This window comes from Thecamonas trahens (assembly GCF_000142905.1).
Source record: "Thecamonas trahens ATCC 50062 unplaced genomic scaffold supercont1.13, whole genome shotgun sequence".
Lineage (NCBI taxonomy): Eukaryota > Apusomonadida > Apusomonadidae > Thecamonas > Thecamonas trahens.
In genome coordinates this window covers 53,687-81,686 of record NW_013657667.1, presented here as the reverse complement: position 1 = coordinate 81,686, position 28,000 = coordinate 53,687, and the positions used below count along the sequence as shown (strand labels likewise).

Below are 28,000 nucleotides of genomic sequence, written 5' to 3'. Positions count from 1 at the left end.
ACGACCACGACCACTATGTCGCTCCCCAAGACCACCGCCCTCTCCTCACTTGCTTTGCTGGTGGTAGTGGCCATCCTCGCCACCCCCACCGCCCTTGCCACCGCCACCGACGTGGCCCTGGTATCACCCATGGCCACAGGCACCACCACCACCACCAACACGGCACCCATGCTGCTGCGATCGGGCGGAGCCGACAAAGCATGGAGTCTGTGGCACAAGATGGACGGCCTCTCTGCCGCATACTCGCTGGCCACACAGCAGACAACCGTCCTGGTGCTGGGAAAGGAGACGACAAGCGGCAACACCGTGGTCATGGCCTCCACCGATGGAGGCAGCTCATTTGCGGCAGAGCCTCTCTTCTCGCTCTCGCCGCAACCGGCTGCGCCGTTCTTCATGGCTTGGTCTTCGGCTTCTGATCGCATCTGGCTCACTGCCGGCCATGCTGATCCGCTGCCGGTCCCGCAGCTGTGGATGTCGTCGGACGGCGGAAAGGACTTTGTGGCCGAGAGCGTCCTCCCGGGTCTCGAGTACAACGCCACCACCCATCCCCTGGCCTCGTACGGCCGAGCCGTGTTTGGTCAGTACAACACCTCGCGCGGCGCAATGGTCGTCCGCTACTACATCGGAGAAGGCTCGTCGGCGACAAACGACGCGCTGGCTGTTACCGCAGACGGTGGCGAGTCGTGGCAACTCGTCGATCTCGCCCTGCCGGCGCTGGGTGCCACCTTTGCCCGCTCATTCGATACCCAGCTGGCCGTCGGTGACGACACCATTGTGGTGAGCTCGGCGTATCGCGCGGCCGACGACTCGGCGTCGGTGGTCTGCTACGTCGCTGACTTGTTTGCTGCTCTTGAGTCGGCGACCCCGTGGATCTCCAAGTCGTGGCAGACGCTGCTGCCGTGCGCGGCGGCGTCGGGAGGAACCGCAACTACCACGCTCGTGCTTCCGCCCAACGAGTCGGCTACTCTCTCGCGCGCGTCGGTTGATGGCACCCGGTTGCTCACCATGCTCCCGTCGCCCGGCTCAGGCGGCGCGCTCTCCAACGCCGACTGGTCCGAGTGGACTCTTGTCCACACACCGATTGCCGGTGCTCCGATGGTGCCCATCAAGCTCGAGAGCACTTATGTCGGCTTTGCCTCGACAGGGACTGGATGCGAGCTCTACGCCTCCAACTACGTCGGGGGCACGCTCTTTGCGCCCAAGCGGGTGTTTGGTGGGGTGTCGGGCGTGTCCGAGTGCCACTTTCGCGGCATCTATACCGACATTATTGAGCGCGAGGTCGACGCGCGAGTCGCGGCATTGCCCGACGAGCAAGTTGCTGGGAATGTCCGCGCCGCCACGCCCTCGCCGCCGCCGCCTCGGATGGTGGGGGACTGGCTCGGAGTCGGGACGCGGGCCAGCTCGTACGAGCCCGTCGTCTTCCAGATGAAGCTTGCGGCGCCAGTGGGCAAGGACAAGAAGCCGCCGCCAGCCGACGCTGTTCCGAGCATCGACTGGGTCCACCAAGTCGCACAGATCGACGTCAACTGCCCGGGCTGCCGGGCCGAGCCGTATGCTGTAAGCTCGGCAGATGGCCACATTGCGGTTGTCGCCGACAACACGGTGTACGGCTCGCACGACGGCGGGTACGCCATGCAGCTCGAGCTTGATCAGCAGTTCTGCTGGCAGCTCGGCAAGCTGGTGGTGGCCGACACCACGGCTAGTGCCAAGGCATCGGTCCTGTACGCGTCGTGCGCCGTGCCTGAGGGCTCTACCCGCGCGCCGTTTTTCTTCCGCGCGCAGTTTGGCAGCGCTGCGCTCGGAAGCGTTCTGTGGACACTCATGACGGTGCCGAACGGGCTAGTCGACGGCGTGCTCTCGGTCGAGGACATTGTGTTTGGCGAAGGGCCCGGCCACACAGCCAACGGACTGTTGCTGGCGGCGTGCGGCATCGACACGGCACCGGTTGCGTGCTTTTACAAGACAGCCGACTCTGGTACGAGCTGGGAAGCCTACACGCCGCCTGTCTTTGTCGACAGTCGCGTGTCGACAGTCGCGGTCGCGGGCACGACATCGGTGTACGCGGTGTACTTGTCCGAGACGCCCAAGTCGCCACAGACACCGTTCATCATGCACGACGTGTTTGCCACAGGCGCGTCTTCGATTGCGCTCCCGCTCTCAAGCGCAGTCACCGTGCCCGCTGTCGAGATGCTGTACGGCACAGCGATTGTGCTGGCCTACAACGGGGCGTCGAGCGGCGACGACCTCGAACTGCATGTCTCGTCGGACTCGGGCGCAACGTGGGCGCCGTTCAATCTGCCGCTCTCGACAACTGCCAAGGCCGGTGTGGTCTTTGCCGCCGTGCCCAACGTCGGCGCGTATGGAACCCAGTACTTGCTGGTCACTTCGTCGACGGTCGCCGGTACTATGTATCTGGCGCCGACCGCGGCGCTCGCCGACCATCCGGACAAAGTGCCGTGGAGCCAAGCTGCGGGCGCGCCCAACTACCGCATCACTTCGCTCTTCCCGCTCGCCGACGGCTTCCCACCGGCGCCGGCGAGGCGATCGCCAAGCAAGCCTGCTCTCTCTGTCGGCGCCATTTTCGCCATTGTGTTTGTCGTCATTTCTGCTGTCGGCGGCGCCATCGCCTACATCGTCAAGCGCAGAAAAGGTCCGACCGGCGGCTCCATCAACTACACCTCATTCTGAAGAAGCCAACCCGGCGACCAGTTGACTAAAATCCAACCTTTGCCATAATACCATCATCCGCCATCGACGCCCCCATCAACGCCCGCGGTCATCCAAAGCGGTCACCAAGCGGTCGGTCGGCGGCTCGCCCCCTCGCCGCGTGCCGATTCTACACCGCACTCAGCCATGGAGGGCCCGACAGCGGTGACTCGAGCACTGTTCCCTGCATGGGAAGCAGCGCGTGTAGCACGTGTACAGAGGACTCTGGCCGAGGCCTTTACCCGCTGGCGGACCCGCAAGGCCGTGGCAGACGCAGCCGGTCTCGCCTACTGGCGCCGCCGCTCGCGGTGCCTGGCGCGGGCGTGGCGGACTTGGCGGCATCGGGCGGACCGAAGTGGGACCGATGACCAAGGTTCTGATGAAGATGATGATCAACCGCATGGGACTGGGCATGAGCATGGGGTTGAGCATCCGGCGGCGGTCGCAAGTAGAGAGGCCGAGGCCATGCTGGCCCGCGCAAGAGTCCGCTTGGACGCGGCTCAGATCCATCGGTCTCGTGCCCGGCACCAGCCGCAGCATCGGTCGCCGGTGGGTGGTGGTCGGATGCATCGAGCCAACAAGCCGCTGATCGCTGTGCGGCAGGCCGCGGCGGAGGCTGGAGTCTTGGCTCAGGTGGTGGTCTCGTCTGGCAAGGAGAACAGAGCTGGCGACGATCACGGACACGTCGCGCATGATTCGCTCATGCTCGCTGCGTCGTACTACAGCCCGCAGCTACAGGCATCACGATCGCCGACACGGTCGCCTGCACCGGCGGCATCCAGCTGTGATCCTCCGATTGTGTGGATGCACGATCCGGACCACTTTGTAGCGGTTGCCGATGGCATTTCCTGTCCAGAGCACCACGGACGGTCGCCGCACTGTAGCGGCTGTCTCCGTCCGGTTGCGTCGCCGTTTGAGAGCCACGCCGATCGAGCCGCCCGTCGCAAGGCGCATGCCCGATCACGAGCGACTGCCCGGGCCAAGTACGCGGCAGCATCGCGGGCCCGAGCGCGGCGGGTGCGGGTGCGGTCGCAGTCGCCATCGGCGCCACCGCAAGCCAGCAAGGCGCCGCCGCGCCATGCTGTGGCAATTCAGGCCACTCCGGTCGCTGCTCCCGCAGCCCGACTTGCAACCCGATCACCTTTGTCCACGACACGATCTGCGGCAACACAAACGCCGCGGCGGACGCGCACGAGGCTCCCCGTGGCGACTCGCCTCCCACGAGCGCCGCCGTTTCCGTCGCCAGCGCCCGCCAAACCGATTCCGTCGCCGGAGCTCGCTGTCAACGAGCTCGAGCCTGCGGTCAGAGCGGGGCCTGCACTAGACGAGCCTCGGCGTGAGCTCGAGCATGTGACCTCGCCGGCGCCATGGACGCCGCTGCCGCTCTTCCGCGCTCCGCAGACCGAGGTCGTGCGCGAAAGCCTTTCGCCGGCGCCGTACTCACCGTCGAATCTAGCCGAGCTGCATGCGTCGTTGCGGCTGCACTCTGCGTCGCTACTGTTTGTTTAGCTGGTGGCGGCAATGGTGTCAGCGTCTGCGCCCATGAGCGGGATGAGTGCGCGCTTGAGATTGGAGAAGACGTGCGGGTGGATGGCTTCCTGGGCGGCAAGAACCTGCTTGATGCGGTAGCGTTCCATGGGAGCGTCGAAGCAGCCCGGGCAGTTTCGGAGACGACCGGGAGGCCGGAGGCGTAGGCAAAGTCGCGGAGGGCCGACTCGCGGGCAAAGGCCATGGGCCGGATGACGCGCAAGTCGCCGGCGTCGACGGTGTAGTGAGCCTTCATCGTGTTGAGCTTTCCGTTGAAGAGGGCAGACATGATGAACGACTCGGCAAAGTCGTCGAGGTGCTGGCCAAAGGCGAGGACGTTGTAGCCCTCGCGGCGCATGGCTGTGTAGATCATACCGCGCTTCATGCGCGAGCACCACGAGCAGATCGAGGTCACCGCCCCGCCGTCCTGGTTGGTCTTGGCTTGCTCGATGAGATCCTCCTTCTCGTAAAAGTACGGCACGCCGAGCGCGGCCATGTACGGAATGAGGACCGATGGATCGTAGGCCTCAGTCTGCGGGTCGACGGTCACGGCGCCGATCTCGTACTTGACCGGCCACCGCCGCTGGAGTGCAAGGAGCGTGTGCAGCATGGTGAGCGAGTCCTTGCCGCCTGAAACACCAACGAGGATACGGTCGCCCTCTCGAATCATGCCAAACATGCGGATGGCCTTGGTGACGGCGTTCATGAGCTTGCGCGGCGGCTTGCGGACGGTGGCCGACGCCAGCTTGGCCTCGAGTGCCGTAGCCGGCGTTCGTGCCGGACACGGCGGGAGCTGGGCCACCTCGTCGGCCTCCCAATCAGCGCCATCCATGGCGAGCATCATCTCGGCAGCAATGTCGGCGGCAGCCGAGTTGGCGATGGCATCCTCAGGCGCCTTTTTGGCCTCGCGAGAGTCGCCCATGTAGGTCCGCGGGCGGACCCGATGTGGCGGGAGCGCCGGTAGAGGCTCGCCTCGGAGCAAGGTGGCGGCTTCGTACGGGAGAAGGAACCACCGGATGGCGTCAGTGCCATGGGTGGTGAAGAGCGCAGACTGATCGGCGACTGCCGGAGGCTTGCGCTCGAGCTGCTCCCGCAGTGAGTGGGCTTCGGCCATGTACGAGGCGCGGAGGGCGGCGAGCTCGGTGCTGGCCGGCGGCTGCGAGGCCGGTGAGTCTGGGTAGGCCATGGCGCCAGAGCTGTACGAGATGGCCTGCAACCAGGTCCGCTGGAAGGCGCGCGCCTTGCCGACGTGGATCCACTCGGCGGTGTGACCAATGAACTTGTAGAGCGGGAGGAAGGCGTGGCCGTGGCGGGCAACAAAGACCAGGGCGTCGAGGATGTAGCCGACCTCGTCAGGCGAGGCAAAGTACGGGAGGTTGAACCGGGTGAAGCCTGGCTTGAGGACTTCAAACTCGTTGTCCTCCTCCATGGCCACCACGTAGGCCTTGATCTCGTCGAGAGTGAGGCCGACAAGATGCGCGCCGAGCGGGCCGGCGCACACGCATCCGCCGCGAACCTGGATCCCAAACAGATCGTTGAGTAGGACGGTGACAAAGTTGTAGTGCAGGAACATCGGCGTCTCGGTCGGCAGACCCGGGACAGCGATGAGGAGCGAGAAGAGAGCGAGGTGGTGCTCTTCGTGGTGGGGGCTCTCGCCAAGGAGGGTGACGTTCGGCTCGGCGCCGAGGACAGCAACGGCTTGGGCAACAAGCTCGGACTCGCGGCTGGCAATGAGCTCACCGCCGACGGCCGACTTGAGCTGGAAGGCCAGGCCTGCGCGGATGGCGCCGACAATGTCGGGCGTCCCGCCCTCCTCGCGGTACTCGATGTCGTCGAGGTATGCGTGGTCATCGGCGGTGACCCAGAAGACAGTCCCACCGCCCGGCGCGCACGACCGCGGGAGCTTGTCGAAAAGCGCCTGCTTGGCGACGAGGATGCCTGGTGCCGATGGCCCACCCACAAACTTGTGGCTCGAGATAAAGATAGCGTCCTTGAAGGTGTCTGCGGCGGCCGAGATTGGGTTCATGTCGATGTCGGCGTACGGCGCAGCGGTAGCGTAGTCCCAGAACGCGAGTGCCCCGTGGGCGTGAAGGAGCTTGGTCACCGCCTCGGTGTCGACCAGTCGCCCTGTCACGTTGGATGCCGCCGGGAAGGAGCCGATGAGCAACCGGTCCGCAGCTGCATGTGCACGCAGCTCTTCCGCCAACTGGGCCATGTCGAGCTCGCCGGCCTCGTTCACGCCGATGGTCACGACTGACGCGCTCGACTCGCGCCACGGGAGGATGTTGGAGTGGTGGTCGAGGAGCGAGACAAAGACAACAGCCTGGGCATCACCGTCATCGTTGCCAATGCTGGTGCTCGATTCGAGCGGGGCCACAAGGCCGAGGGCGGAGACCATCTTGTGGATGGCGGATGTGGAGCCCGGGCCGGTGAAGAGGGCCACATCAGTGTCGCGGTTGCCGTTGACGGCCTTGAGAATCATCTCACGGGCCTCGTGCAAGAACAGCGTGCTCTGCATCGACGTCGCCGAGTTGGACGAGTGCGAGTTGCCGTAGAGCGGGAGGACGTGCGATCTGATGTAGTCCTCAATAAAGGCCAGACTCCGCCCGGACGCCGTGTAGTCTGCGTAGACCAAGCTCCGCGTCCCGAACGCTGTGGCAAACCGCGCATTTGCCCCGATCACATTCTCCTGTCCCCCGTCCATCACCCGTGTACATTCCGCCATGTCAGATCATGTCCGATGCTGTGTGTGAGTTGTGCGTATCAATACCATCGTCATCGCCAAGGCCATGGCCATCGTCATCACCATCGCCTGCCTCGGTGCCTGGACGCCATCCATCCCGGCGGGTCAGAGCCGAGGGTTGCATGGGCGGTGAAGGGGGATGTAGAGGAGCTAGACGAGCAAGAAACGTACAGCGATGTAGGAAAGAAGCTTTTTTCCAGTCGGAGAGCTTGCTGGAGTCTTATCCGATGTGTATCGGTCTTGGGTGCCTGTGGCGTACACCCGGTGTCGGCCCGAGCCATGCGACATGTCAGCCAATTCAGAGGAGAGTGGCGGCGAGAGTGGTGGCCTGCCGCCACGGTTCTAGCCACGGCCATGGTCACGATGGCTTGCTTGCATCGCTTCAAGGTGCCGCAGCTGGGCTGATGCTGATGGGGAGGTCATGGCGATTGATTGATGTAGAGATGAGGATGAGGATGAGGATGAGGGTGGGGGGGGGGGAGGGGCCAAGGTGCTGCAGCTAGGCATGATGGGCATTGGTGATGGCACTGACATGGGCATCGGCATCGGCGTTGGCACCACCATTGGCACCGGCATCAGTTGTCGGCATCGGTATGGAGCCTGTCAACGTGTGATCTTGGCTCAAAGTAATGGCGTTGCCGCCAGCCAGGTGCCAACAGTCTGTCCCACACTGACCCACTTGCTCACCTACCCCCACTCCCTCACATCCGCTCCGATGCTCCATCCAACGTCCTCTGCATGTATGCAGCATGCCATTCTACCCATGGTCAAGTCTGATGGCGGAATGACGACGCCCACGCGCCGGAAGTGCAGCTGAGCGTGTCCGAGTCGGCGGCACGGTTCGCAGTCGCAGTTCGTCGCCTCGCATCTCTCTCTCTTTCAGCCCGCACACTGGAGCCACATGCTTCGATGGACAAGATCACGCGTTACGACTGGCCTTGGGCATGTATTCCGCCACTACAATCCGTATGCGCGGGCGCCTCCTGCGCTGGGATCGAAACAGGCGCTGGAGCAGATGCCGGCAGACGTGGCGAGCAAGATGACGACGCCAGAGGAGGCGCTCGACGCCCTGGGCAAGCCGCAGCATGTGGTGACGGCAATGGCAGCGTGTGAGCCGCATGGCTTTTTCTCACATGTCCACGAGGCGGCACGGGCCAACGGATGGCACGGGACCCGGATCCAGTGCGCCAACCCGTCCGAGGCGTATCCGTGCTTTGTCGACGAGGATCTGGTGGGCAAGCTCAAGGTGGAGGTCATGTTCCTCACGCCAGCCACGCGCAAGCTGCATGGCCGCGATCTGGTGCACTACATCCCGCAGCATCTCTCGCAGTGGACACGCAATATGGATAAGCCCGATGTGTTCTGGGGCACATGCTCGCTGCCGGATGAGCGTGGGTTTGTCTCTCTCGGGCCAGCGGCGGTGTACGAGCCGGAGGCGCTGGACATGGCCAAGGTGGTGGTACTCGAGATCAACCCGCACATTCCTTTCACTACTGGGGGGACGGTGGTCCACACCCGCGACGTCAACATGTTCGTGACCTCGGAGCGGAAGCCGATCACCATTCCGGCAGCCAAGGCCGATGCTATCGACACCCGGATCGCCGAGTACGTGGTCGACCTGGTGCCCGACGGGGCTACCATTCAGCTCGGCATCGGCGGCATTCCCAATGCTATTGCCACACTGCTGCGGAACAAGCGCGATCTTGGCGTTCACACCGAGATGATGAACGACTCGATGCGCGAGCTGTACGAGGCAGGCGTCATCACTGGAAAACACAAGACGTCGGAGCGCGGAGTCATGACCGCCTCGTTTGCGCTCGGCACGGCCGAGCTCTACCACTTTCTGCACCACAACCCGGTTGTGGCCTTTCGCGCCGGCTCGTGGGTCAACGACCCGTACGTCATCGCCAAGCAGCACCTCATGCGGTCGATCAACACCGCAGTCGAGATCGATGTCACCGGGCAGGTCTGCTCGGAGAGCGTCGGTCACCGTGAGCTGTCAGGCGTCGGCGGCGCCGCCGAGACACACATCGGCGCGCAGATGTCGCGCGGCGGGCGCGGCATCATCGCCATGCGCTCATCGGCCGCGCTCGCCGACGGCTCGCATGTCTCGAAGATTGCCTTTGAGCTCCAGCGTGGCGCCAAGGTCTCGGTCTCGCGCAACGACATCGACACTGTGGTGACCGAGTATGGCGTCGCCGCCCTCCGCGGCAAAAGCGTTGCCGAGCGGGTCCAGGCCCTTGTCGCCATCGCACATCCGCGATTCCGGGACGAGCTTTTGCATCAGTCGCGAGAGGTGGGCTACTTGTAGCGCAGCGGGATAATGCCGCCCCAGTGAACATCCGAGCCTGCTGGCGTCTCGGGCTGTCAGCCAGAGAGAAAAAAACAATGATCACGCGTCGAGTTTGCGCGTTTCCGGAACAATGTGCACAGAAGCTCGATGGCGAGATCACAAACCCCCGCACTGAATCACCACTGCGAGCGCAAGGTCTAAGTGGCAGAGTGTTGTAGCGCTGAAAAAAGCGAGACCAGCTTGCGCAGAGGCATCCATGTTTGCTTCTTCATTCCACGGCACCATCGTGCTTGCCTCGGTGCCTCACCGATGAAGAACATAGGACCGATGTGGATCCAAGCCACCACATCGTCATCGTCCTCTCTCCCAGTACCCAGCCATTCCACTGCGATGGTTGGCAACTCGGTAGCTTGCCTACCGTAGCCTGTGGCAGTCTCTCCCAGCCATCGACTTCGTATTGGCGCGACCAAGGTATGGCGTCATCGGTGGGGCACAGCCACTCGACTCCAGGGCGACCTGTGGGATGTCGCTGACGATGGCGCACCGCGGCGAGTACGCAGCAAGGAGAGGAAGATGAGGGTTCTGTAGTGGGCAGATGGTACTTATGGGTGTGGTTGTGCTCGGTGGCGTGGGTGGTGGCTAGGGCGGCCTACGCTGACATGGTCTCGGTCGGCGTCCATGTGGAGGCCTCCGACTCGGGCGGTGTGTCTCCTGAAGGTGGTCGGGAGGAAGGCATCCACCCATCACGGCTTCGTATGCCCCGTGTCTATCTCCGTGGTGTGCCGGGAAATACTCCGTTTGCTCGGCTGAGGGAGATGCTTGCTGATCCGGAGATCCAGGCTCAGCTGGTGGCCCAGATCGGCGACGGTGCTGATGGCGATGAGCCGGGGGCTGGTGTTGATGGTGAGGCCTTGGCGGCGCTGGGGGGGATGGCGAGGTTCAAGCTCCCAGTCTTTGGCTTTGATTCTGACTCGGACGAGGGCGGTGTGTCTGAAGGTGAGGACGTGGGCGACTACGTGGGCGCCGACATTCCGGCGCTGGCCAGCAACGGGCTCTGGGTCATGCTGCACATTGTGGCGGACACCGCGTCAGACTCAGAGGCTGCTGGCGCTGCGGCGTCGCGCGAGCCCGTCTCGCTGCTGGATGCTGCGCTTGCTCGTGCTCGCGGCAAGGTCAACTCTGCTGTCATCCGTGACATGGACCGCATCGGCCGCTCTGGTAACGCAGCCGATGCCGTCGACGACTTGGGGAGCCGATCACGGGGCAAGGGCAAGGGCAAGGGAAAGGGCAAGGGCAAGGGCAAGGGCAAGGGCAAGGGCAAGGGCAAAAGTAAGAGCAAGGGCAAGGGTAAGAGCAAGAGCAGGCGGAAGGGTAAGGGCAAGAGCAAGAGCAAGAGCAAGAACACGACGAGCGATGGGCCCCAGCTCTAGATCAGCAGCTGCCTGTATGGCGCCACGCCTGTTGATGGCAAATCCCTGCGGTGGTCTACGTTGTCAAGCAAGTGACAGGTCGGCAGGTCGAGGCGGGCGACCGCTGCGACGCGCCACCGAAAGCTGCGACACGTCGCCCACACTCACCGCTCTACTTGTGTCGAACATGGGCAAGGCTGTTTCCAAGCTGTGTAGCTCTGGCAACAATGCCAACTCGGGGGCTATTTGCCAAGGTCAAGACATTCTCGAGTACATCCACGTACGCTTCCTGGCCATCGCCCTGCCATGACTGTTGCCCTCTCAACGGGCCCCCTCCCCCTCCCCCCTCCCCCGCCTTTGATCCCCGCCGTGTGGCGGTGATCACGATCATGATCGTCCCCGCCCTTCCCCCCTCCCCCCCCCCCGGGCAAGGCCGGCTGGAGGGTCGCATGGGAGAGGGGGGAAGCACACAAAGACCAGACTCACACGAAGACGTTGTATATGTTTACATTGGGTGGGTGGGAATGGTGGTGGCGGACTGTGGCGGACGGACGGGGTGGATATTCCGTGGCCGCGGGGGGGGGGGGGGTGGCGGGGTGACGCGGTGGCGATGTGGCGGTGATGTGGCGGTGGCGGCGATGTGGCTGTGGCGGGCGGCTATTGGCGGGAATAGGATGCAGTGATTGGATGCAACCAGATTGTGACGACGCCGTTTGGCGATCGGGTCATGCTCTATGCCGACTACACGGCGTCGGGGCGGTCGCTGCAGTTTATCGAACACTACATGCGAAACGAGGTGCTCCCGCTGTACGGCAACACGCACTCGTCCAACACGGCTACGTCGATGCAAACATCATCGTTTATGGCGGACGCGCGGTCGATTATTCTGGAGGCGGTGCACGGTTCGGCGTGCGAGGACGTGGTCCTCTTCACCGGCTCGGGCTCAACAGGCGCGATTCTCAAGGTGGCGCGCGTGCTAGGGCTCGAGCCGTCGCACTGCGCGTGGAACGAGACCAAGAGCATGGAGCTGCAGGACTCGTACCAAGCTGTGGTCTTTACCTCGCTCATGGAGCACCACTCGAACTTGCTGCCGTGGCGCGAGTCCGGGGCGCACGTTGTCCTCATCGGGCTCGACGAGTTTGGCGAGCCGGACATGGACGAGCTCGCCGAGAAGTTGGAATTGTACGCATCGCGGACCGAGCTGCTCATCGGATCTTTCTCCGCAGGCTCGAACGTGACCGGCCGGATGACGAACACCAAGGCGATTACCGAGGTTCTCCGCGAGTACGGGGCACTGGTCATGTTTGACTACGCTGCGGCGGCGCCGTATGTCGACATCGACGTGTCCGACAAGGATGCTGTGTTCATCTCGACCCACAAGTTTGTGGGCGGGCCGGGGACGCCGGGCGTGCTTGTGGCCAAGAAGAAGCTGTTTGGCTCCAAGTCGTGCGCGGACCCAGGTGGCGGAACGGTGTTTTGGGTGACGGCCGACGACCATGCGTACCTCGAGGCTGTGGTGTACCGCGAGGAGGGTGGCACGCCGGACATTCTCGGCGCCATCCGGGCCGGACTTGTGTTCCAGCTCAAGGCAGCGGTGACGCCTGCAGCGATCCACGCGCGCGAGGCCAAGTACCTTGCCAAGGCGCGCAAGGCGTTCAGAGCCATGGACAACGTGCACATTCTGGGAGCGTCGTCAGCAGAGCACCTGACCATTTTCTCGTTCCTCATCTCTGTTCCGTGGCACACTCACCTCGACTCGGCGCGGTCGGCTCTCTCAGGCGCCGGTACGTCCGAGTCGTCCGTGCCCGACGCCGGGCCCGACGACCATCCGAACCTGTACCTCCACCACAACTTTGTCTCAGTCCTCCTCAACGATCTGTTTGGTATTCAGACGCGTGGCGGATGCGCATGCGCCGGCCCGCTCGGCGCATACCTCCTCCAGCTGACGCGGGCAGAGATCCAGGCGTTCTTTGAGGCCATGTCGCTCGACGATGACTCGGCGATTGTCAAGCCCGGCTTTTCGCGGTTTGGCCTTGCCTACTTTTTCAACGCCGAAGACGTCAAGTACATGCTCGACGCGCTGGCCTTTGTGGCCGAGCACGGGTACAAGTTCCTCACCGTGTACGAGATTGTCAACGGCTCTGACTGGGTCCATGTCGGCTTCAGCAACCGCATGCGGACGCTCCGCGACATCTCGTATGACGCTGGCTGCATGTCGCACGCGCCCGAGATCCACACCGGCAAGGTCGCGCCAGGCGAGCTCGCGGCGGCCCGGGCGTCGTACCTTAAGCACGCCCGCAAGGTCCTCGCTGAGATCGAGGCCGAGCCGCCGGTCATTGAGGAGGAAGAGCACCCGGTCTTCCAGTCGCCGTACCGCTGGTTTGTCCGCCCGTCGGACGCATCGCGGATGCTCCGCGGCGAGCCCATGCAGTTTGTGCCCGAGCAGACGTTCACGCCGATCCAGTTTAAGTAAAAACCGAGCGTCGGCCCGGTAGTCAGCCGCTCTCAGCCGCGGCCAGTGGCGGCCATGGTCGCACCGCCCGTCCCCTCCTTCCCACAGCCACCTCACTCGCGCCCGCTCACCTCCATGGCAACGCCCGGACTCTCCCCACGCTCCGGTTCACACGGACGGGCGAGTATGCGGTACCGTCTCGGCTCCTCCACCTCGAGTTCCTCCACTTGGCCTTCCCGAGCGATGGCCACGTCCGTGCGGCGGGCATGTGGCGTCAGACCGGCCCGCTCCTCGCCTCCATCCCTCGGATTCATGAAGGTCTTGAGGCACTGTCCTTTGTGGCACACGAGTTCCTGCTGCCTGCCATGGTGCTGGAGAGTGATACCTCTGTGGGCTTGGTCATCCGATGGTCCGATGCCTCGATCTGCTTGGGCTGGCGGAGAAAGGCGTACACGGCGGCGCCCGAGGCGAGCCTTCTCGGCGAGCCAGGTCTTCCCGAGCCGTACGCCCGGCACACTCTCCGCAACGTCTCGATCATCCACTCGTTTGAGCACTTTGAGTCGCCGATGTGGGTCACCTTTCACGTTGTCTCATGGGGATCGCGCGCCCACGCACAGCTGCTTGCCCGCCACGGCCCGCCGCGGCTGAGGGTCAACTCGGATCACAGCATGGCCGATCCTGCCCGCTCGCTCCACGGCCTGCCGGAGTTTGTCTTTGTGCCCAAGGCTGCATGGGTGCCATCGGACGCACTCTTCGGCCTCATCGAAGACTTTCTGCTCTCGCGCAAGCTCTCGGTCATGCTCACCCGGCTCGGGCGCAAGCGGCGGGAGCTGCGGGCCCGCTTCCCGACCAAGGAAGCGCTTTTGGCTCGCGACATCCGAGGCACGCCGTACCAATCTGAAGACTGGTACAATGTGTACAAGGCGACTGGCGCACGAATCGCAGCCCGCGCTGGTGCCGTCTTGGACTCGCAGCTCCGCGCCCTGCAGTTTTTTGGGCGGTACTTTGCGTCGGGCGACCTCGCGGCAAACTTGCTTGCCAACATCACCGTCCTCCCCCGGATGGCGTTTAGCCAGGCTCGCGATCTGGCTGCAGCTCTGGCTGCGGCAGTCTCGCGCAACCGCTGAGCGGCTCTATTGGCCGCGACTGTACTGCACTGCGCAGACAGAGAGCGGCTGTTGAAGCAGCCGGCTACGCTCGCCCGCTCATCGCCGACGACTCGTGCCACGCAGTCTCGATCTCGGCCGGGGCGCGGCGGAGGAGAGCGGTGGTGGCAATGACACTGGCGGCGGCGACGATGCTCGAGCCCGGGAGAATCGCGCTTGCGCCGATGAGCGGGAGGGCGAGCCACACGCCAACGACGACGACAAGCGCCAGCTGCGCGACAAGGACCGAGCCGCGCACTCCAATGCTGCGCGCGAGGCCGACGCCGCCGCGCAATACCGCGAGCCAGGTGTCGACGACGGGCTCGATGAGGTCGGCGACAGTCGCGGCGCCTGCCGTCGCGCCGTCCTTGGCCACGCTCGCGCCGGCAGCTAGCGGCGCCACGGCGCACGACGCCGCCCATGCGGCGGTAGAGAGCATGAGCACGAGCGCAGCCGGCCCGGCCCATGCGAGACTCGCCAGCGCGGCGCTTGCCAGCACCGCGCCCGAGCCAGAGAGACCCCCAGCGGCAGCAGCGGCAGAGCTACCGGCGGCATCTGCAATGAGGCCGGCAACGGCGTTGACGCCGGTGATGACGAGCTGGGCACAGGTCGCAACAGCTCCCACCACGCCTCGCCCGACTGGGTTCGAGGTCACAAGAGCAGCGTAAACGCGAGTCGCGGCGCGTTGTACATACTCGACGCACACGGCCTGCCGCCCGTCGGCGTCTTGAGCTGCGCGCAGCTCCCTCACCCAGCGAGGGAGCGAGAGCGAGACTGCCGACGCCAGACCGGCAGCCACGAGCAAGATCCAATCGAGGGCACCGGCAAGAAGCGCAGCGGCTGCAGCACCCGCACCGTCATTCAGTTTGAGGCTTCCGAGTCGCCACGGCGCAGCAAGGAGCATGCCCCACAGCGGCAGTGCCGTCAGATTGAGCGTCGCCTCGCCGACGAGTACCAAGACTTCGATCGCGCAGTGCAGCGAGTCCGGCTCTGTCGGCGGCGCGGTGACAAGAGCGAGAAGCGCAGGGGCGCGAGTCAGAGTTGCGGCCACGTACACGGTGCCAACGACCGCAAGAGTGTCAAGGAGGATCGCCGAGCCGAGCTCGGGTGCAAACTCACGTGGGCGGATGTTGGGCAGGCCCAAGACGTCGTATGGGCCATCGGCGCCAGCGGCGGCGCCTCGTCCAACAAGCAGCGTGCCTACAAGGAGCGAGAGCACCCACCAGACAACCGAGCTCGGCGTTGCGAGCGTGCCGATGGCGAGCACCAGGACGCGGAGCCAGACAAAGGCAATGAGGCACCAGCTGAGCGCGGCGAGTGCGCGCATTGGCGCGCCGGCAAGAGTGCGTGGCGCCGGGCGGAGGGCTACAAACCAGGCAGCCAGGCTCGCTGCCGTCAGCGGCAGGGCCAGTGCGTACATGGCGGCGGCGACGATGCCCTCGACCCACGACTGATCGGCGCGGCGGTGGCGGGCGGCGCGGGCAGCGCGAGCCTCGATGGCCGCGGCGCGGTCGGCCGGCGAGAGGCCAGCCAGATCCAGCAGCTCACTAGATTCTGCCGCCGCCGCCGCCACCGTCGCTGACGAGCTCCGCCGCGAGCGGTGGTAGTGGCGATGGTGGTGGTGGCGGTGGCGCGACGAGCTCCGACGAAGGCCGTCGATCCCGCCGTCGTCAGACTCGAGATGGTGAGGCGGAAAGTCATGCGGGACAGCGGATGAGCCGTCAGAGGTCTCGTCCTCGGATGAGTTCATGGCGGAGAGGTCACCGGGGGTCAGCGAAGTAGTGGTCTCGTCGAGCACGTTGTCGGCGAGCGGCGATCCGGTCTCCTTGGAGATGCGCTGCCAAGAGAGCGAGATGTTGATGGAGCAGTGCGCGACTCGCTTGGCGTCTGCGTCCATAAGAAAGACACGATGACGGAAGCCGCCACGGACAGGCGAAGCGGCGACAAAGTCGGCAAAGTTGAGGACGAGGACGGCTCTTGTGTGCGATCGCTTGCCATCCTCAATCAATCTCAGCTTGTATTGCTTGTCATCGTAGTCATCGCCATCCCTCCGCTTGTACAAACGGCCCGTCATCGACAGCTCTTCATCCCACACTACTTCTCCCCGTTCAAGAACAGCTGTACTCGTCCGTGCTTCATGTCCCCCATGCGTCCATCTCGCCACAAAGCCGCGGGCCTCGGCTTCCCAGCCCTCAGACAGCGCAGCACGTTTGACCTCGGCAGAGTGGACCGTGAGAAGGAATACAAACTTGTGCGCCCGTTTACCACGTCGTCGCAGCCGGTTAAACATCACTGCCGAGTATGGGCCGAGTCACGTCTGCCCACCTTGGGTTCTGGATAGGAACGGCGTCCGCGAGCTGGGTCGGTGGCTGGGTGACGGGCCGCCGCTTCGGCGCGTTCCGCTGGCGAACAATTTGGCGGCGGGCGCGAGCAGGCGATGGCGGGAGGCTGCGTCCTGGCGATAGGGAGAGGCGAGCGAGAAAGAGTCGTGGCTTGGATGGCTTGGCACTGGAGGCGCATGGTGATCCAGCGTGCTGTTGTCGTTGCCGGTCTTGATGTGCCGAGTACCGACGGATAATTGTTGCGGTCTGCACCAGCGCTTGGACAGCGATCATCTTTCTTCCGAGCACTCGAGCCACTACAGCGGGTGCCCACATCACAAGTCCACAGCCCAAGCCCAAAGCGGTAGCTACCAGCGCGAGGCAGCGTCGTACGCCGGTCGATCATGGGATGATCCGACCAGCGAGCGGCGACCGATTCGTTTTGGGGACAGCCCATCACCGTGATTTTTCTTGTCACCGCCGTGACAGCCCAGTGCCGGGTCAAGGCCGAACAGCCGAATGTTGGTCGGCGGCGCAGCTGACCCGTTGGCGCAGCGGCGAGGGGGGGGACAACACGCGACTCTGCCGGCATGTCGCGCCCACGACCAGCGACGACGACGACAACGACGACGACGGCTACAGCCGGTGCACCTGCTATTGCCGACCGTAACTGGAATGCTCCCCTCGAGCTGGTTCCTCTCGACGAGGATGCCGTGACGGTGGTCGACCCGTACAAGCACAGGGCCACAGCTCGGCACCGGGAGCGGCTGGCGGGACGGGCGGCGAAGCGGGCAGCATCGAGGGAGGCATGGGAGGCTCTGGAGAGGTCACGGACAAGATCGGGCAAGGGGAGAACAAGACAAGGTTATGGCTCGGGTCGTCGGTCCGGCGAGGGCAGGCAAGGCGTTGCGGGCGCTTCGAGCGCTGCGGGAGCTGCAGGAGCTCCTGGCCCACCGCCAGTTCCGACGTCTCTGGCGGCGGGTGGGGGCAGCTCGAGCGGGCATGGCGGATCGGCGGACGCTTCGTCGGCCATTTATCGCAAGCTGGTCGAGGCCATGCATAATGTGGCTGCAGCCGATCCTGGTCCCGCAGGCCCGGGTCTTGGCGGCGTGGCGGATGAGCATGAGCTCAGCGGTGTTTGGGGCGAGAGCGACGGTGATGATAACTACGTGGCGATGTTTGGCTTTGCGCTCCCGCCAGACGAGGTCCGGGCGCCGCGGGTCTCGTTTGTGCGACAGGCTTCGGGCTCGGGCGGCGAGCCAGGGCTACGGTTTGGCGACTCTGTGGCTTCGCTGGGGGCGACAATGGAGCGGTCGATGACGTCTGATGGCGGCGGCGAGGGTGAGGGGCAGGGTGGGGCTGGCGACGACGACGACGATGAGCTCCTCGCGGAAGAAATGCTGCGGCGAGTGGAGGACGAGGTAGACGCTGAGTTTGCCGGCCTCGACTTTGACGACACTGACTTTGTGACGCAGCTCCGGCAGCGGCAGTTTCGGCTGGCGCAGCGCGAGCGCGAGCTTGGACGCAAGCGGGCAGCATACCACTCGCATCGCGCGGATGTGGAGGCCAAGGCGCGGCGGTCGGTTCGGCGGATGGCGGTCGACCAGGTTATGCACGCGTCGGTCGACTATGGGCCAGAGTCGGTGACCGGGCCGAACCGCAAGCCGTGGCGGTTCTACGCCAAGAACTACGACTTTCCAGTCTCGTACCCGGACGTTGGATCGCAGCGCCGCGAGTACGATGCCAAGAAGATGCGGTTTAAGCCGATTCCGCTGCCGTGGGACCACTGGGACAAGAAGCTCAAGTATGTGCAGGACACGTACGCCGAGTCGGTCAAGGAGGAGCAGCGCGCCAACGAGTCGCGGTGGCGCGGTGCTAGCGGAAGCAAGCACGGGACTCGTCGGCGAGCCGCGGGGAAGGCCAAGGCCACCGCTGGCGGCGGCGACCCGGTTGTCGGCGATGGTGGTGGTGGCGGTGGCGGCGGCGGCGGTGGCGAGCGGCTGTACGAACTCTCGACTAGCGAGCGGAGCGAGGTCAGCGCCATCTTCAACCTGTTTGACTCGGACCACGACGGTCGGATCTCGATCTCAGAGCTGCGATCGCTCATCGACGACACGGTGGAGCAGTACCCGCGACTGTGGGAGCTCATCCGGCGGGTCCGCTACCGGCGGATGCGCAAGCAGCAGCGGCAAGAGTATCTGCGCGAGCGCGAGCTGGCGGCGGAGGACCCGAGTCGCCCGCGGCCGACCACGCCGAGCCGGATCAAGGCGACCGATCCAATCACGCGTGACGAGTTTATCGACGCCATGCGGGTGTACTACGAGTACGAGCACGGGCTTACGGCGCGCGAGGACGACGACGGCGAGCCGAGCCACCGCTACAACCGGCTCGCCGAGCTCTGGCTCTCGGACCTCAAGTCGTGAGCGCGGCACTCATGCCAGCGCACCGGAATGAATGCTGTACGCCTGCTCGATCGGCGCGTCCTCGCAGAGCTCGATGACTCCGCCGTCCTCGACGTTGTAGAACCCGAGGTCGACGAGCGAGTCGTCGAGAGCATAGTGGACGCCCGGCGCTGACGGGTGCGAGTAGACCAGGTGCAGGCCCTCGAGGTCGACGACTGCGACGGTAAAGAGCCGGCCGATGAGTGTCCGCAGCTTGGCGATCTGGGTCGAGAGTTTGAGCCGCTTACTCTTGGTTGCCTCACCGTAGACGAGGGTAAGGCCGGCACGACCGGAGCCTGCGGTTGGGAGCATCGACGCCGGCGGCAGAGTTGCGGCCTTGGCCGCCTCCTCGATCACGTCTGGATGCTTGGCGGCCAGCTCTCCGGCGCGGGCGAGAAAGGCCGACCGGAGCTCGCATGCCACAAGGGAGTCGGCGTACTTGACAAAGGTCCGCTCGGCCTGGCTCCGCTCCTTGTTGGAGATGCGCGAGCCGCCATTGAAGACTTCGAGGCCCGGCATCAGTGCCAGGACCAGGACCCGGACCGAGAGCGCGGCGTCACCGAGCGGCAGGGCATCGAGCGGCGTCGAGTGAAGGCGGAGGTGGGTGAGGGTGCCGAGGCCGGCAAGGACAATAAGGACATCCGGCGACGCTACCTTGCTCCACGCCAGCGAGAGCGAGGTGAGCATTGGCGGGAGGACGCCGAGCGCCGGGTCAAGACTGTCAAGGTCTGTGTGAGCGAGGACGAGCGTGGAGAGGTGTGGGAGTGCGCGAAGCGCCGGGGCGAGGCCAGCCCATGTCAGCGGATTGTACGAGAGGTCGAGGAGCCGCAGTGAGGCACCGAGCCCACCGAGGTCTGCGTCGAGCGTGGTCAGACCGGACTCGACCATGTGCAGCTCACGGAGTGATGCCATCTGGTGGCGAGCAGCCAGCTGCGCGACGGCAGCAAGGCCCAGTCGACACCGGTTGACGACCAAGATCTCGAGGCCGGGAAGCGGGATAGCATCGCCGGCGTGGGCACGCGACTCGTCAAAGCGGTTATCGGCGACGCCGAGCTCGACGAGGGCGGGGAGGATGGCGGCGATGGCAGCGACGTCGTCAAACGAGGTGAGCAGATTACAGGCGAGGTCGAGGGTTCGAACGGCATCAAGCCGGCCGGCGAGGTGACCGAGCACACCGGCGCTTGCGACCTGCTCGCGAACGAGGCCAACCTTGTCGAGCGCCTCGAGCTTGGAGAGGCGAGTGGATATCTTGGCTGCGCCAACAAACTCGACAGCCACCGCCCGTGTTGTTGACAAAATAGACATGTCATCGCCGGGCTTGACAGCCTCATCGATGGTCCGCTCGACCGGTGCGTGATCAAGCGCCTGTTCGTAGCGCTCCGCAAAGGCATCGGCAAACGACCGGCCAAAGACAAACTTGCTCGCGAGCTTGCTGGCCTTGACAAACGAGCCTGCACCGTCCTGTGCCACATCAAAGTACTTGACGCCCTCGTGGCATCCCGAGTGCTTCCCGCGAGACGGGTCATCCCACTCGATGCCATACCAGTCGTCTGCAAGCAGCGTGTGAGTTAATATCGTTCGCCCATGCCGCGACGAACGCCACCATGGCGGCCATGGTACTTACACACGGCAGCATGACAATGACAGAGCTCGCGGCGATCGACACTGCATGCGGTAGTACCATTACATCGACTATGACTCCAGCCCCAGCCTCAGCGGCAGCACCGACAGGATCAGGATGACCCCCTCTGATGCGATCATGGCAGTCCACCGTCTCACCACTTCCCCAATCTCCATCACCTCCATCACCTCCATCACCTCCCTCTTCTCTCCCCTGCCCATGCCTATGCCTATGCCCACTCGTTGCGTACGTGGCGTGGGCGGGACCTTTCCAAAGAACCGGATGGTACCCCGCCAGTCGTTCTTGCGACTCTGGACTCGCCTGCCCACACACTCGGCGCCCATGGGCATGACTTCATCCGGGGACTTGGCCTCCGTCTTTGTTGCTGCCATGGTGATACAACCTCACGTCCTTGCCAAACCCTTCCCTCCTTTGAATGTACCGAGTTGAGTGTCCTCTCCTTCGCTCTGTCCGACTCGGGTCGCTAGGCTCAGCTCGGCCCGGCTAGGCCCGTCCGTCCTGCGCTCTCGCGCCTTCTCCCAACCATGCCCGTCCGGCGCTTGGTCAAGGGCCCGTTATACGCACCTCTGTGGATTGATGCCATCTCTGGGATTTGATCATACGTTGTTGCATATACGCACGCTACCTCACATGGCCGCAAGGTATCGGGCGCTATCGCACGCTATCGCACGCTACCGCGCTACCGCGCGCCATCGCCAATGGTACTCGTTTGCAGGCGGAAGCTTCCGATGTGAGCGCACACCATGACTGGCAATCATGACTCTATGGTTGTCTGCTTTATGCGAAGAGGTGGGTCCGCTTGGCGCTCTTTGTCACGGCCTTGTAGTTTCCGCTGCCGAGGATCGGAAGCAGGCGGTGCTTGTCGGCGATGGTGTAGAGGGTCCAGACCTTGCGGGTGGCGAGGAGGGCGGCGGTGGCGAGCGGATCGGACTCGGACTCCATGTCGTTGATGAGCTCGGGATAGAAGCGGGCAAAGGTCGGCGGGGCGTAGAAGACCAGGCGTGAGATGCCGCGGATGCGGTAGCGGAGATAAAAGTAGAAGCGCTCGGTGAAGAGCAGAAAGTGGGTCTCGTGATGGTAGAACTTGGACCGCGCGCGCGCAACCTGTGAGAGTGTCGAGTACTCGGAGATGACCTCAAACTTGGCGCTCTCGGCCACGAGGTGGTTGCGGACTCGGACAAAGTCAAAGTACGACGGGATGTAGATCGCCACCGTTCCGCCCTGCGATTCGCGGACCTTGACCAGCTCGGGCCAGACGGTCTCAACAAAGGCCTGGAAACGAACGTCGGGCTCCGATGCGAGCTCTGAGAGCGCAAGCGGAATGCGGACAAAGACCTGGTCGATCGGGAGGAGGACCGACGAGATGGAGCCGAGCTTGATCTTGGGCGGCAGCGCATAGACCGCCTGCTTCCCGGCCCGGTTGTTGCCACACAGCGAAGCGTTGTTGAAGAGGGCGAGCACTTGCGGAGCGGCCACCGCCGACAGCACAATCGTCTGCCGGTAGTGCTTGGCAAGGAGGTCCAAAAAGTAGTTACGAACCCGCGAGTAGTCCGTATCGCGCGGCCGGAGCAGCGGCGCGTTGGTCACCTCGAGCACTGTTGTCAGATGCTCCCAGTTCTGCATCAGCAGCACGTGTGCGCTCTCCACCACAAGCAGCTCGATTGACGAGAGAAAGTCATAGTTGCGCCGCGACGTTGTGTCCTCGCTTGTCTTGGTCAGCAGACGAAGCCCGAGTGGCGAGGCCACAATGATGTCAGCCGAGTACAGCGGCGCCATCAACTGCACGCTCCGCCCCAGGAACCGGATGCCACAGCAAAACGAGTCATCGGTGTTGCCGTCAAACAGCTCTTGGTAGTCGAGCGGCTTGGCCGCAAACTGCTCGCTTGTGTCCGGCTCGCCGGCATACTCTTTGGTGAACGAGTCGAGCTTGACCACGTTCTTGCCCTCGCTCACCGACGTGCCCGGCATCAGCGCCAACAGCGTGTGCACAATTCGCATTGCACGGTTCCGCATCGGCGTCACAATCAGCACCCGTGCCCGCGTGTAGCCCTGGTCACGCAGCGCGTCGTCGTCCGAGTCCTCGTCTGACGAGTACGACGAGTCGGAATCGGACGAATCGGAGCCGGCGCCGTTGGCGTTGCCCGAGCCTGAACCTGAACCCGAGCCCGAGCCGGAGTTCTTGAACCCGGCCGCGGCCTTGTTGAGCGCCCGCGCCTTGGCCCGCGCCTTGCGGGCCTTGGCCCGCGCCTCGCGCCGCGCAGCCTTGGCGGCCAGTTTGGCGTTGTTTGCGCGGACTCCGTGCCAGCCCTTGACCGCGTGCGAGAGCGCATGAAGCAGGACTGCATCGGTCACTTCGTCGCGGACGTCGATGTCGTCGAGCGCCGGCGAGGCCACAAGCATGTCCGAGTAGCTGCTTACTGTGCCGAGAACCACACGCTGCTCCTCGGTCAGCGCGCCCGCAGTTTGAGTGTACTCGGCCCAGCCCGGGAGAAGGGCGGGCGAGACAGCAAACTGCGGATGGTCGACGCCGATCTCACATGCCGCCAGCGCCTTGATGTCGACTGTATCTGCATCGTAGTGAATCTTGCCCAGCGATGTCATGTCCTTGTCCGGCGCCTCGCTCGCACTTCGCACCGTCACCCTTTGCATGTCCTCGATGTCGTTGTGGACGAGGTCGGTCTCGATAAACTTGCGGAACGGGTCGTCGGCCGGCAACTTGTTCTTCAGCCGCTCATCACCCTCTGCAGGCGCATCCTCGGCGACAGCATCATTAGCATCCTCGCCGCCACTACCGTCATGGTCGTCGCCGGGCGCGACCTGGTCGTCGTCAAGCTCGGAACCTGCTGTTGCGCCGACCACAGCGGCCTCGATCGCGGCGTCATCCTCGTCGTCGTCACCCGACGCGCTCGCCGACCCATCGTCGCCCGAGTCTGTTGCCAATAGATCGCCGCCGACTTGCTCCTTGAGCTCGTCGAGCGCATCTAGGGCATCGTTGACATCAAACGAGTCGTCGGAACCGTCGTCGTCGCTCTCGCCCTCGCTCTCCGACTTTGACCGCGCATCCTGGATGACCTGGACGAGCTTGGCGACCGACGACCGTCCGCCGCCGATCCTTTCGCCCATCAGGCGATTGCGACCACTCTTACCATCGCCGGTCTCGTTCCCCGCAAATCGGAAGGTCTCCGAGCTCGAGTCCGAGGCCGACGACGAGAGGTCTGACTCGTCGTCCGAGTCTACCGGGCGGAGAATGGTGTACTTCTTGCCCGAGCCCTTCTTGGCGACGGCCTTGTGGGACTTGGCCTTCTTGGACTTGATCTTGCGCTTGAGTCCACGTGGCTTCTTCCGCTTGGGCTCCATTTCCACCATGGGCAGCATGGACGACATGGATGGTGTTGATGACTTTGCACCATGTCCGCCACTCGGATACAGGCCCTCGACCAAGCCGTCGTCCATGGCCAGCTCATGGGCCTCATTCTCCTCGCGCTGCCTCTTCCGCTGCTGGATGGCTCCCCAGCGACTACCTCCGCTCTTGCCCATTGCTGCTTCCAGATACAAGACGTCTCTGTACTAGCGCTGGCGTAGAGGGGTGCGAGTTGGGTCTTGTCGCCTCCGGAGATGGATGGATGGGCGCAGCTCTGCCGCTGCCACGGAGCGTCAAGGCCGATCTGGTGGGTTCAATGCGTACGCGTACGTCCTCAAACGGGGGAGTGGGGCAGAAGAAGAGGGAGGGGGGGGGGGATGCGGATGCGACTACAGCTCTTGTGCCTGCGCCATGGCGTCGGTTCCGAGCGGGATGAGACCAAAGGCAAAGACCGACAAGGGCGGTGGCGATTGTGCCGGCGATTGTGCCGGCAAGGACGGCCGGCGAGACGCCCGAGGCTGCACCCTGGGTCTTGGTCAGCAGCTCCTCATCCGAGGTGGGTGTATGGCGAGTCTTGTTGGCCTTTCTTCGCTTGCCACCGTGCGGCTTTGATCGGGCTTGAGACTCCGAGCTCTTTGTCGGCTTGGCGGGCTTGTCGTCCTTTGCTGGCGCGGGCGCCGAGTCTGGCACCGGCTCGGGCGCCGAGTTGGGCTTGGACTTGGGCTCAGGTTTGGACTTGGGCTCAGGTTTGGACTTGGGCTCGGGCTCGGGCTCGGACACGGTCTGGGTCTGCGGCATCAGCGAGGTGGTGCGCAACGGGGCGGCGGCGGGTGGGCCGGCGACGCCGGCGACAAGCAACGCTTCCAGCGCCGAGATGACCTTGTCGGGTGCGGCCGGGAGCTCGGGCGAGCCGGCACCCACCAAGACGCCCGAGGGCGGGGTGAAGCCGACCGGCGAGACCGGGCGCGATTCGGGGTCGTCGGCCTCGGGGTCCCAGTGCTCGGCGGGGGCGACAGCGTCGTCAAGGACAAACGCGAGGTCGTCAGCGCCGAGCTCGACCTCGATGTTGCTCTTGTTGAGCGTGCTAGACGAGGACGTTGCGAGGACAAGGCCGTCGCGGGCCGACGTGATGTTGGGTAGCGAGCGGGCCGAGCGGGCAAGCGGAGAGGCGGTACCGGAGGCGGATGGACGGGCCGACGGTGAAGCCACAGGCGAGGTGGCCACATCTTTCTTCTTCTTGGTCTTCCAGGCCGGAGTCGCTAGCGCCTTCAGCATCAGTGCGTCCAGCGAAGACGTTCGCTCCGGAATGGCCGAGTCGAGACCGGCGGCTGCACGGAGGTCTGCCGCCGACGGCGGCTTGTCGCGCGATAGCAGCTCAGCCACCACACCGTCGGCGCGCGGGGTGCCTGCCGTTGGCGTGGCGGGCTTGGCCTTGGACTTTGTCTTGGACTTTGCCTTGTCCTTGTCCTTTTTCTTCTTCTTGTCCTTGTCCTTGTCCTTGTCCTTGTCCTTGTCCTTGTCCTTGGTCTTCGACTTGGACTTGGCGGGAGACGCCGAGCTCGAGCTCGGCGACGAGCCTAGCGGGCTTGTAGACACAGGATCAGCGGGAGCGGGGACCGAGATCGGAAGCTCGCGGGGAATGTCCACCGGCTTGGTTGGCGAGCGGCCGGAGACGCGGACCGGCGGTGGGTTGGCACGCTTGGGCGAGATCGACGCTGCACGGGGAGCCGGAGGGACAAGCGAGTTGGCAGTGCGGCCGCGCGGCGGCGGCGACGTCGAGTCGTCACCGAGGCCACGGCTCCGCACGACCGGGCCAGAGACGGAGGCTCGCTTGCCAGTCCTCGGCCCAGCGGCGGCACCGGCGGCGTGGTTGTGGCGGCGGGCCGAGCGCTTGTTGAGCGGAACAAAGTTCTTGTTGTAGGCGAGTGCGGTCTGGTTGACCTGGTAGGCGAGGGAGACGCGCTTGGGAAGGCGGAAAAGGGACGGGAATACGGCTTCCATTTCTGCAATCTTGTCCTTGGCCGAGGCGTTGGTCGTCCAGATGGCGATCGAGTTGTACTTGGGCCGGATCTGGAGGACAATGCCGCACAGCTCCTCGCAGTGTGGAATGGTGGAGCCAATGACGGCGAGGACGACCTCGGCCCAGACCCACTTGATGATTTCGCGGCCGGAGCCGTCAGGGAAGCGGATGACAAACCGCCCGCCGTTGGTGTTTGCGGGATCCTCCCACAGCGGCTTGATGCCTGCCTTGAACATACGCAGGTTGCAGTAGGTCGGCAGAAAGTGGACGTCGACCATGTTGTTCCAGTACCGCCAAAATCCCTGGATGGAGCTAAATGTGCCCCACGACTTGATCGAGGCCTCGTACGCCTCCTTGGAGATGCCCTTGGGGCAGCACTCGTCAAACCAGAACTCCCATTCAAAGGCGAGCGCCATCTCGGCCTGCTCACTGGCGGCGAGCTGAAGGTCGACGTCGGCGTCGTCAGTTCCACCGGCGGTGGCGGCGTCACCGTCGGCGCTCGGCGGCTCGGGCCGGATGATGACCAGCTCGCCGTCAACCGCCTCGCTGTCAGGCGCGTCGACCGCTGCTGTTCGGGTCTTGCCGGTCGTAGGGTTGAACACCAGACTCAGCTTCTGCTGCGACGAAAATGAGATGGTTCGCTTGCGGCGCGGCGGCGCGCCACTGTCGTCGCCGTTGCCGTTGTCCTCAGTCACCCGCAGAAGGTGGTCCTCGAGGCCGGGTCGCGACCGCGACCGTGAGTTTGACTTGGAGCGCGAGCGCGAGCGCGATGCCGAGATCGACCGCGACGGCGACTGCGAGGTTGCCGCTTGCGGCTCGACATGCACAAAAGGAGCAAAGTTGGAGACCTTAGTCCGCGACTTGGAGCCCGATTGCGATCGAGTGCCCGAGCGCGAACGCGAGCCACCAGACGACCCGTCGCGCCGCCGACCGCGTCCACCGCGACCGTTGCGGCGAGGCGGCGGCTGCATCTGGTCGAGCTTGGGCAGCGGCAGTGCGCCAGTGTTGGCCCTCGGCCGCTTCGTCACGACCGCCCGTGTGCCAGTGGCCGACCGCGTGGCCGGGGCGCTGCCATCCGGCCGCGGCGGGAGCGCAAACGAGCCGGAGCCAGTCCACGACGAGCGCTTGTTCCTCTGTCGCCTCATCTTGCGATCTGCCAACGACATGACCTTGCCGCTACTCTCACCACTCGGCTTGACCGCGGCTGTCTGCGGAATGCCCGGCGGCGGGAGCTGCGGCTCGAGAACAGAGTCGACGGCCACGGAAGCCCATGACGGTTTTGATCCGCCACTACCAGCCTTGCCACTCATATGCAACGGATACTGCCAGTACAGGGGACAGAGGAGGGGATGGGATGGGATGGGATGGGAGGGGAGGGGAGGGAGGGAGAGGCGACCAACAATCACGCTCACACGGACAGGTGCGCGCTCTCACTCTCACGCACACACACGTTGCGAGTGTGTGGGGAGGTACACACAAAGTTCTTCACAGGTGAGGTTGAGGAACGTGCTGGATGAGGAGATGAGGGGGTGGGGGGTGGGGGGAGGGGGGAGGGGGTATGGGTACGGGAGTGTGAGTGGCGCACGTGACATGGCGTGAGTGTGAGGTGGGAACGATAAATGGGTGTGGGGGAGAAGGGGGGGGGGAAGAGAGAGAGAGAGAGAATATATGTGTGTGCGTGTGTGTGTGTGTGTGTGTGTGTGTGTGTGTGGGGAACCCGTACTGGTCCTACTGGGATCGCTACTCCCCTTTGGAAATGGTACACTGTCTGTATGGCTGCATGCGAGTGGCTCGGTGGGGAGGAGGAGGGTGGGAGGGAGTATTCAAAGTGGCCAACGAATAATGATGAGAGTCACCACTGCGGAAGCAAAGTGGTGGTGCGAGCACGGTCCATGCGACCGACCGAAGCCAAGGTGGTGACAGCGAGGAGGAATGGGGAA

At 64.3% G+C, this 28,000-nt stretch overlaps 10 protein-coding genes across 11 annotated transcripts; 6 read left to right on the top strand and 4 right to left on the bottom strand.

The window, feature by feature from the left end:
• Positions 1-15: 15 nt before the first annotated feature.
• AMSG_03450 (uncharacterized protein) lies at positions 16-2,724 on the top strand (the record flags this gene model as incomplete). The annotated part of the gene is made up of 1 exon (XM_013904352.1): positions 16-2,724. One exon carries the CDS (start codon positions 16-18, stop codon positions 2,686-2,688), a length of 2,673 nt encoding a protein of 890 aa, XP_013759806.1. The 3' UTR covers positions 2,689-2,724.
• Positions 2,725-4,211: 1,487 nt separating this feature from the next.
• On the bottom strand, positions 4,212-7,270 carry AMSG_03448 (selenocysteine lyase; the record flags this gene model as incomplete). Its single annotated transcript, XM_013904351.1, has 3 exons — positions 7,148-7,270; positions 4,382-6,922; positions 4,212-4,322 (listed from the first exon to the last, which is right to left on the bottom strand). Exons 1-3 carry the CDS (start codon positions 7,262-7,264, stop codon positions 4,212-4,214), a joined length of 2,769 nt encoding a protein of 922 aa, XP_013759805.1. The 5' UTR covers positions 7,265-7,270.
• Positions 7,271-7,852: 582 nt separating this feature from the next.
• On the top strand, positions 7,853-9,330 carry AMSG_03447 (acetyl-CoA hydrolase/transferase). The gene has a single exon (XM_013904350.1). It carries the CDS (start codon positions 7,878-7,880, stop codon positions 9,285-9,287), a length of 1,410 nt encoding a protein of 469 aa, XP_013759804.1. The 5' UTR covers positions 7,853-7,877; the 3' UTR covers positions 9,288-9,330.
• Positions 9,331-9,802: 472 nt separating this feature from the next.
• Positions 9,803-10,699, top strand: AMSG_03446 (uncharacterized protein; the record flags this gene model as incomplete). Its single annotated transcript, XM_013904349.1, has 2 exons — positions 9,803-9,821; positions 9,913-10,699. Coding segments are annotated over 2 exons (806 nt in total), but the record flags the coding sequence as incomplete, so codon positions are not given.
• Positions 10,700-10,865: 166 nt separating this feature from the next.
• On the top strand, positions 10,866-13,151 carry AMSG_03445 (selenocysteine lyase; the record flags this gene model as incomplete). The annotated part of the gene is made up of 2 exons (XM_013904348.1): positions 10,866-10,958; positions 11,352-13,151. 2 exons carry the CDS (start codon positions 10,866-10,868, stop codon positions 13,149-13,151), a joined length of 1,893 nt encoding a protein of 630 aa, XP_013759802.1.
• Positions 13,152-13,618: 467 nt separating this feature from the next.
• On the bottom strand, positions 13,619-16,590 carry AMSG_03443 (uncharacterized protein). The gene has a single exon (XM_013904346.1). The coding sequence runs from the start codon at positions 16,563-16,565 to the stop codon at positions 14,322-14,324; it is 2,244 nt and encodes a 747-aa protein (XP_013759800.1). The 5' UTR covers positions 16,566-16,590; the 3' UTR covers positions 13,619-14,321.
• AMSG_03444 (uncharacterized protein) lies at positions 13,695-14,736 on the top strand (the record flags this gene model as incomplete). The annotated part of the gene is made up of 1 exon (XM_013904347.1): positions 13,695-14,736. A coding segment is annotated over one exon (563 nt), but the record flags the coding sequence as incomplete, so codon positions are not given.
• Positions 16,591-17,463: 873 nt separating the features above from the next.
• AMSG_03442 (uncharacterized protein) lies at positions 17,464-18,886 on the top strand (the record flags this gene model as incomplete). Its single annotated transcript, XM_013904345.1, has 3 exons — positions 17,464-17,555; positions 17,588-18,828; positions 18,864-18,886. The coding sequence occupies 3 exons, from the start codon at positions 17,464-17,466 to the stop codon at positions 18,884-18,886; spliced, it is 1,356 nt and encodes a 451-aa protein (XP_013759799.1).
• Positions 18,875-21,106, bottom strand: AMSG_03441. Of its 2 annotated transcripts, none has more exons than XM_013904344.1 (2): positions 20,662-21,106; positions 18,875-20,587 (listed from the first exon to the last, which is right to left on the bottom strand). In XM_013904344.1, the coding sequence occupies exon 2, from the start codon at positions 20,340-20,342 to the stop codon at positions 19,029-19,031; it is 1,314 nt and encodes a 437-aa protein (XP_013759798.1). In that variant the 5' UTR covers positions 20,343-20,587; positions 20,662-21,106; the 3' UTR covers positions 18,875-19,028. The 2 variants fall into 2 exon arrangements, with proteins under 2 accessions (XP_013759798.1, XP_013759797.1); XM_013904343.1 differs by having other exon boundaries at positions 20,909-21,106.
• A 335-nt stretch (positions 21,107-21,441) lies between these two features.
• Positions 21,442-27,810, bottom strand: AMSG_03440 (digestive organ expansion factor). The gene is made up of 3 exons (XM_013904342.1): positions 27,784-27,810; positions 24,493-27,569; positions 21,442-24,185 (listed from the first exon to the last, which is right to left on the bottom strand). The coding sequence occupies exons 2-3, from the start codon at positions 27,368-27,370 to the stop codon at positions 21,457-21,459; spliced, it is 5,607 nt and encodes a 1,868-aa protein (XP_013759796.1). The 5' UTR covers positions 27,371-27,569; positions 27,784-27,810; the 3' UTR covers positions 21,442-21,456.
• Between the last annotated feature and the right edge of the window lie 190 nt (positions 27,811-28,000).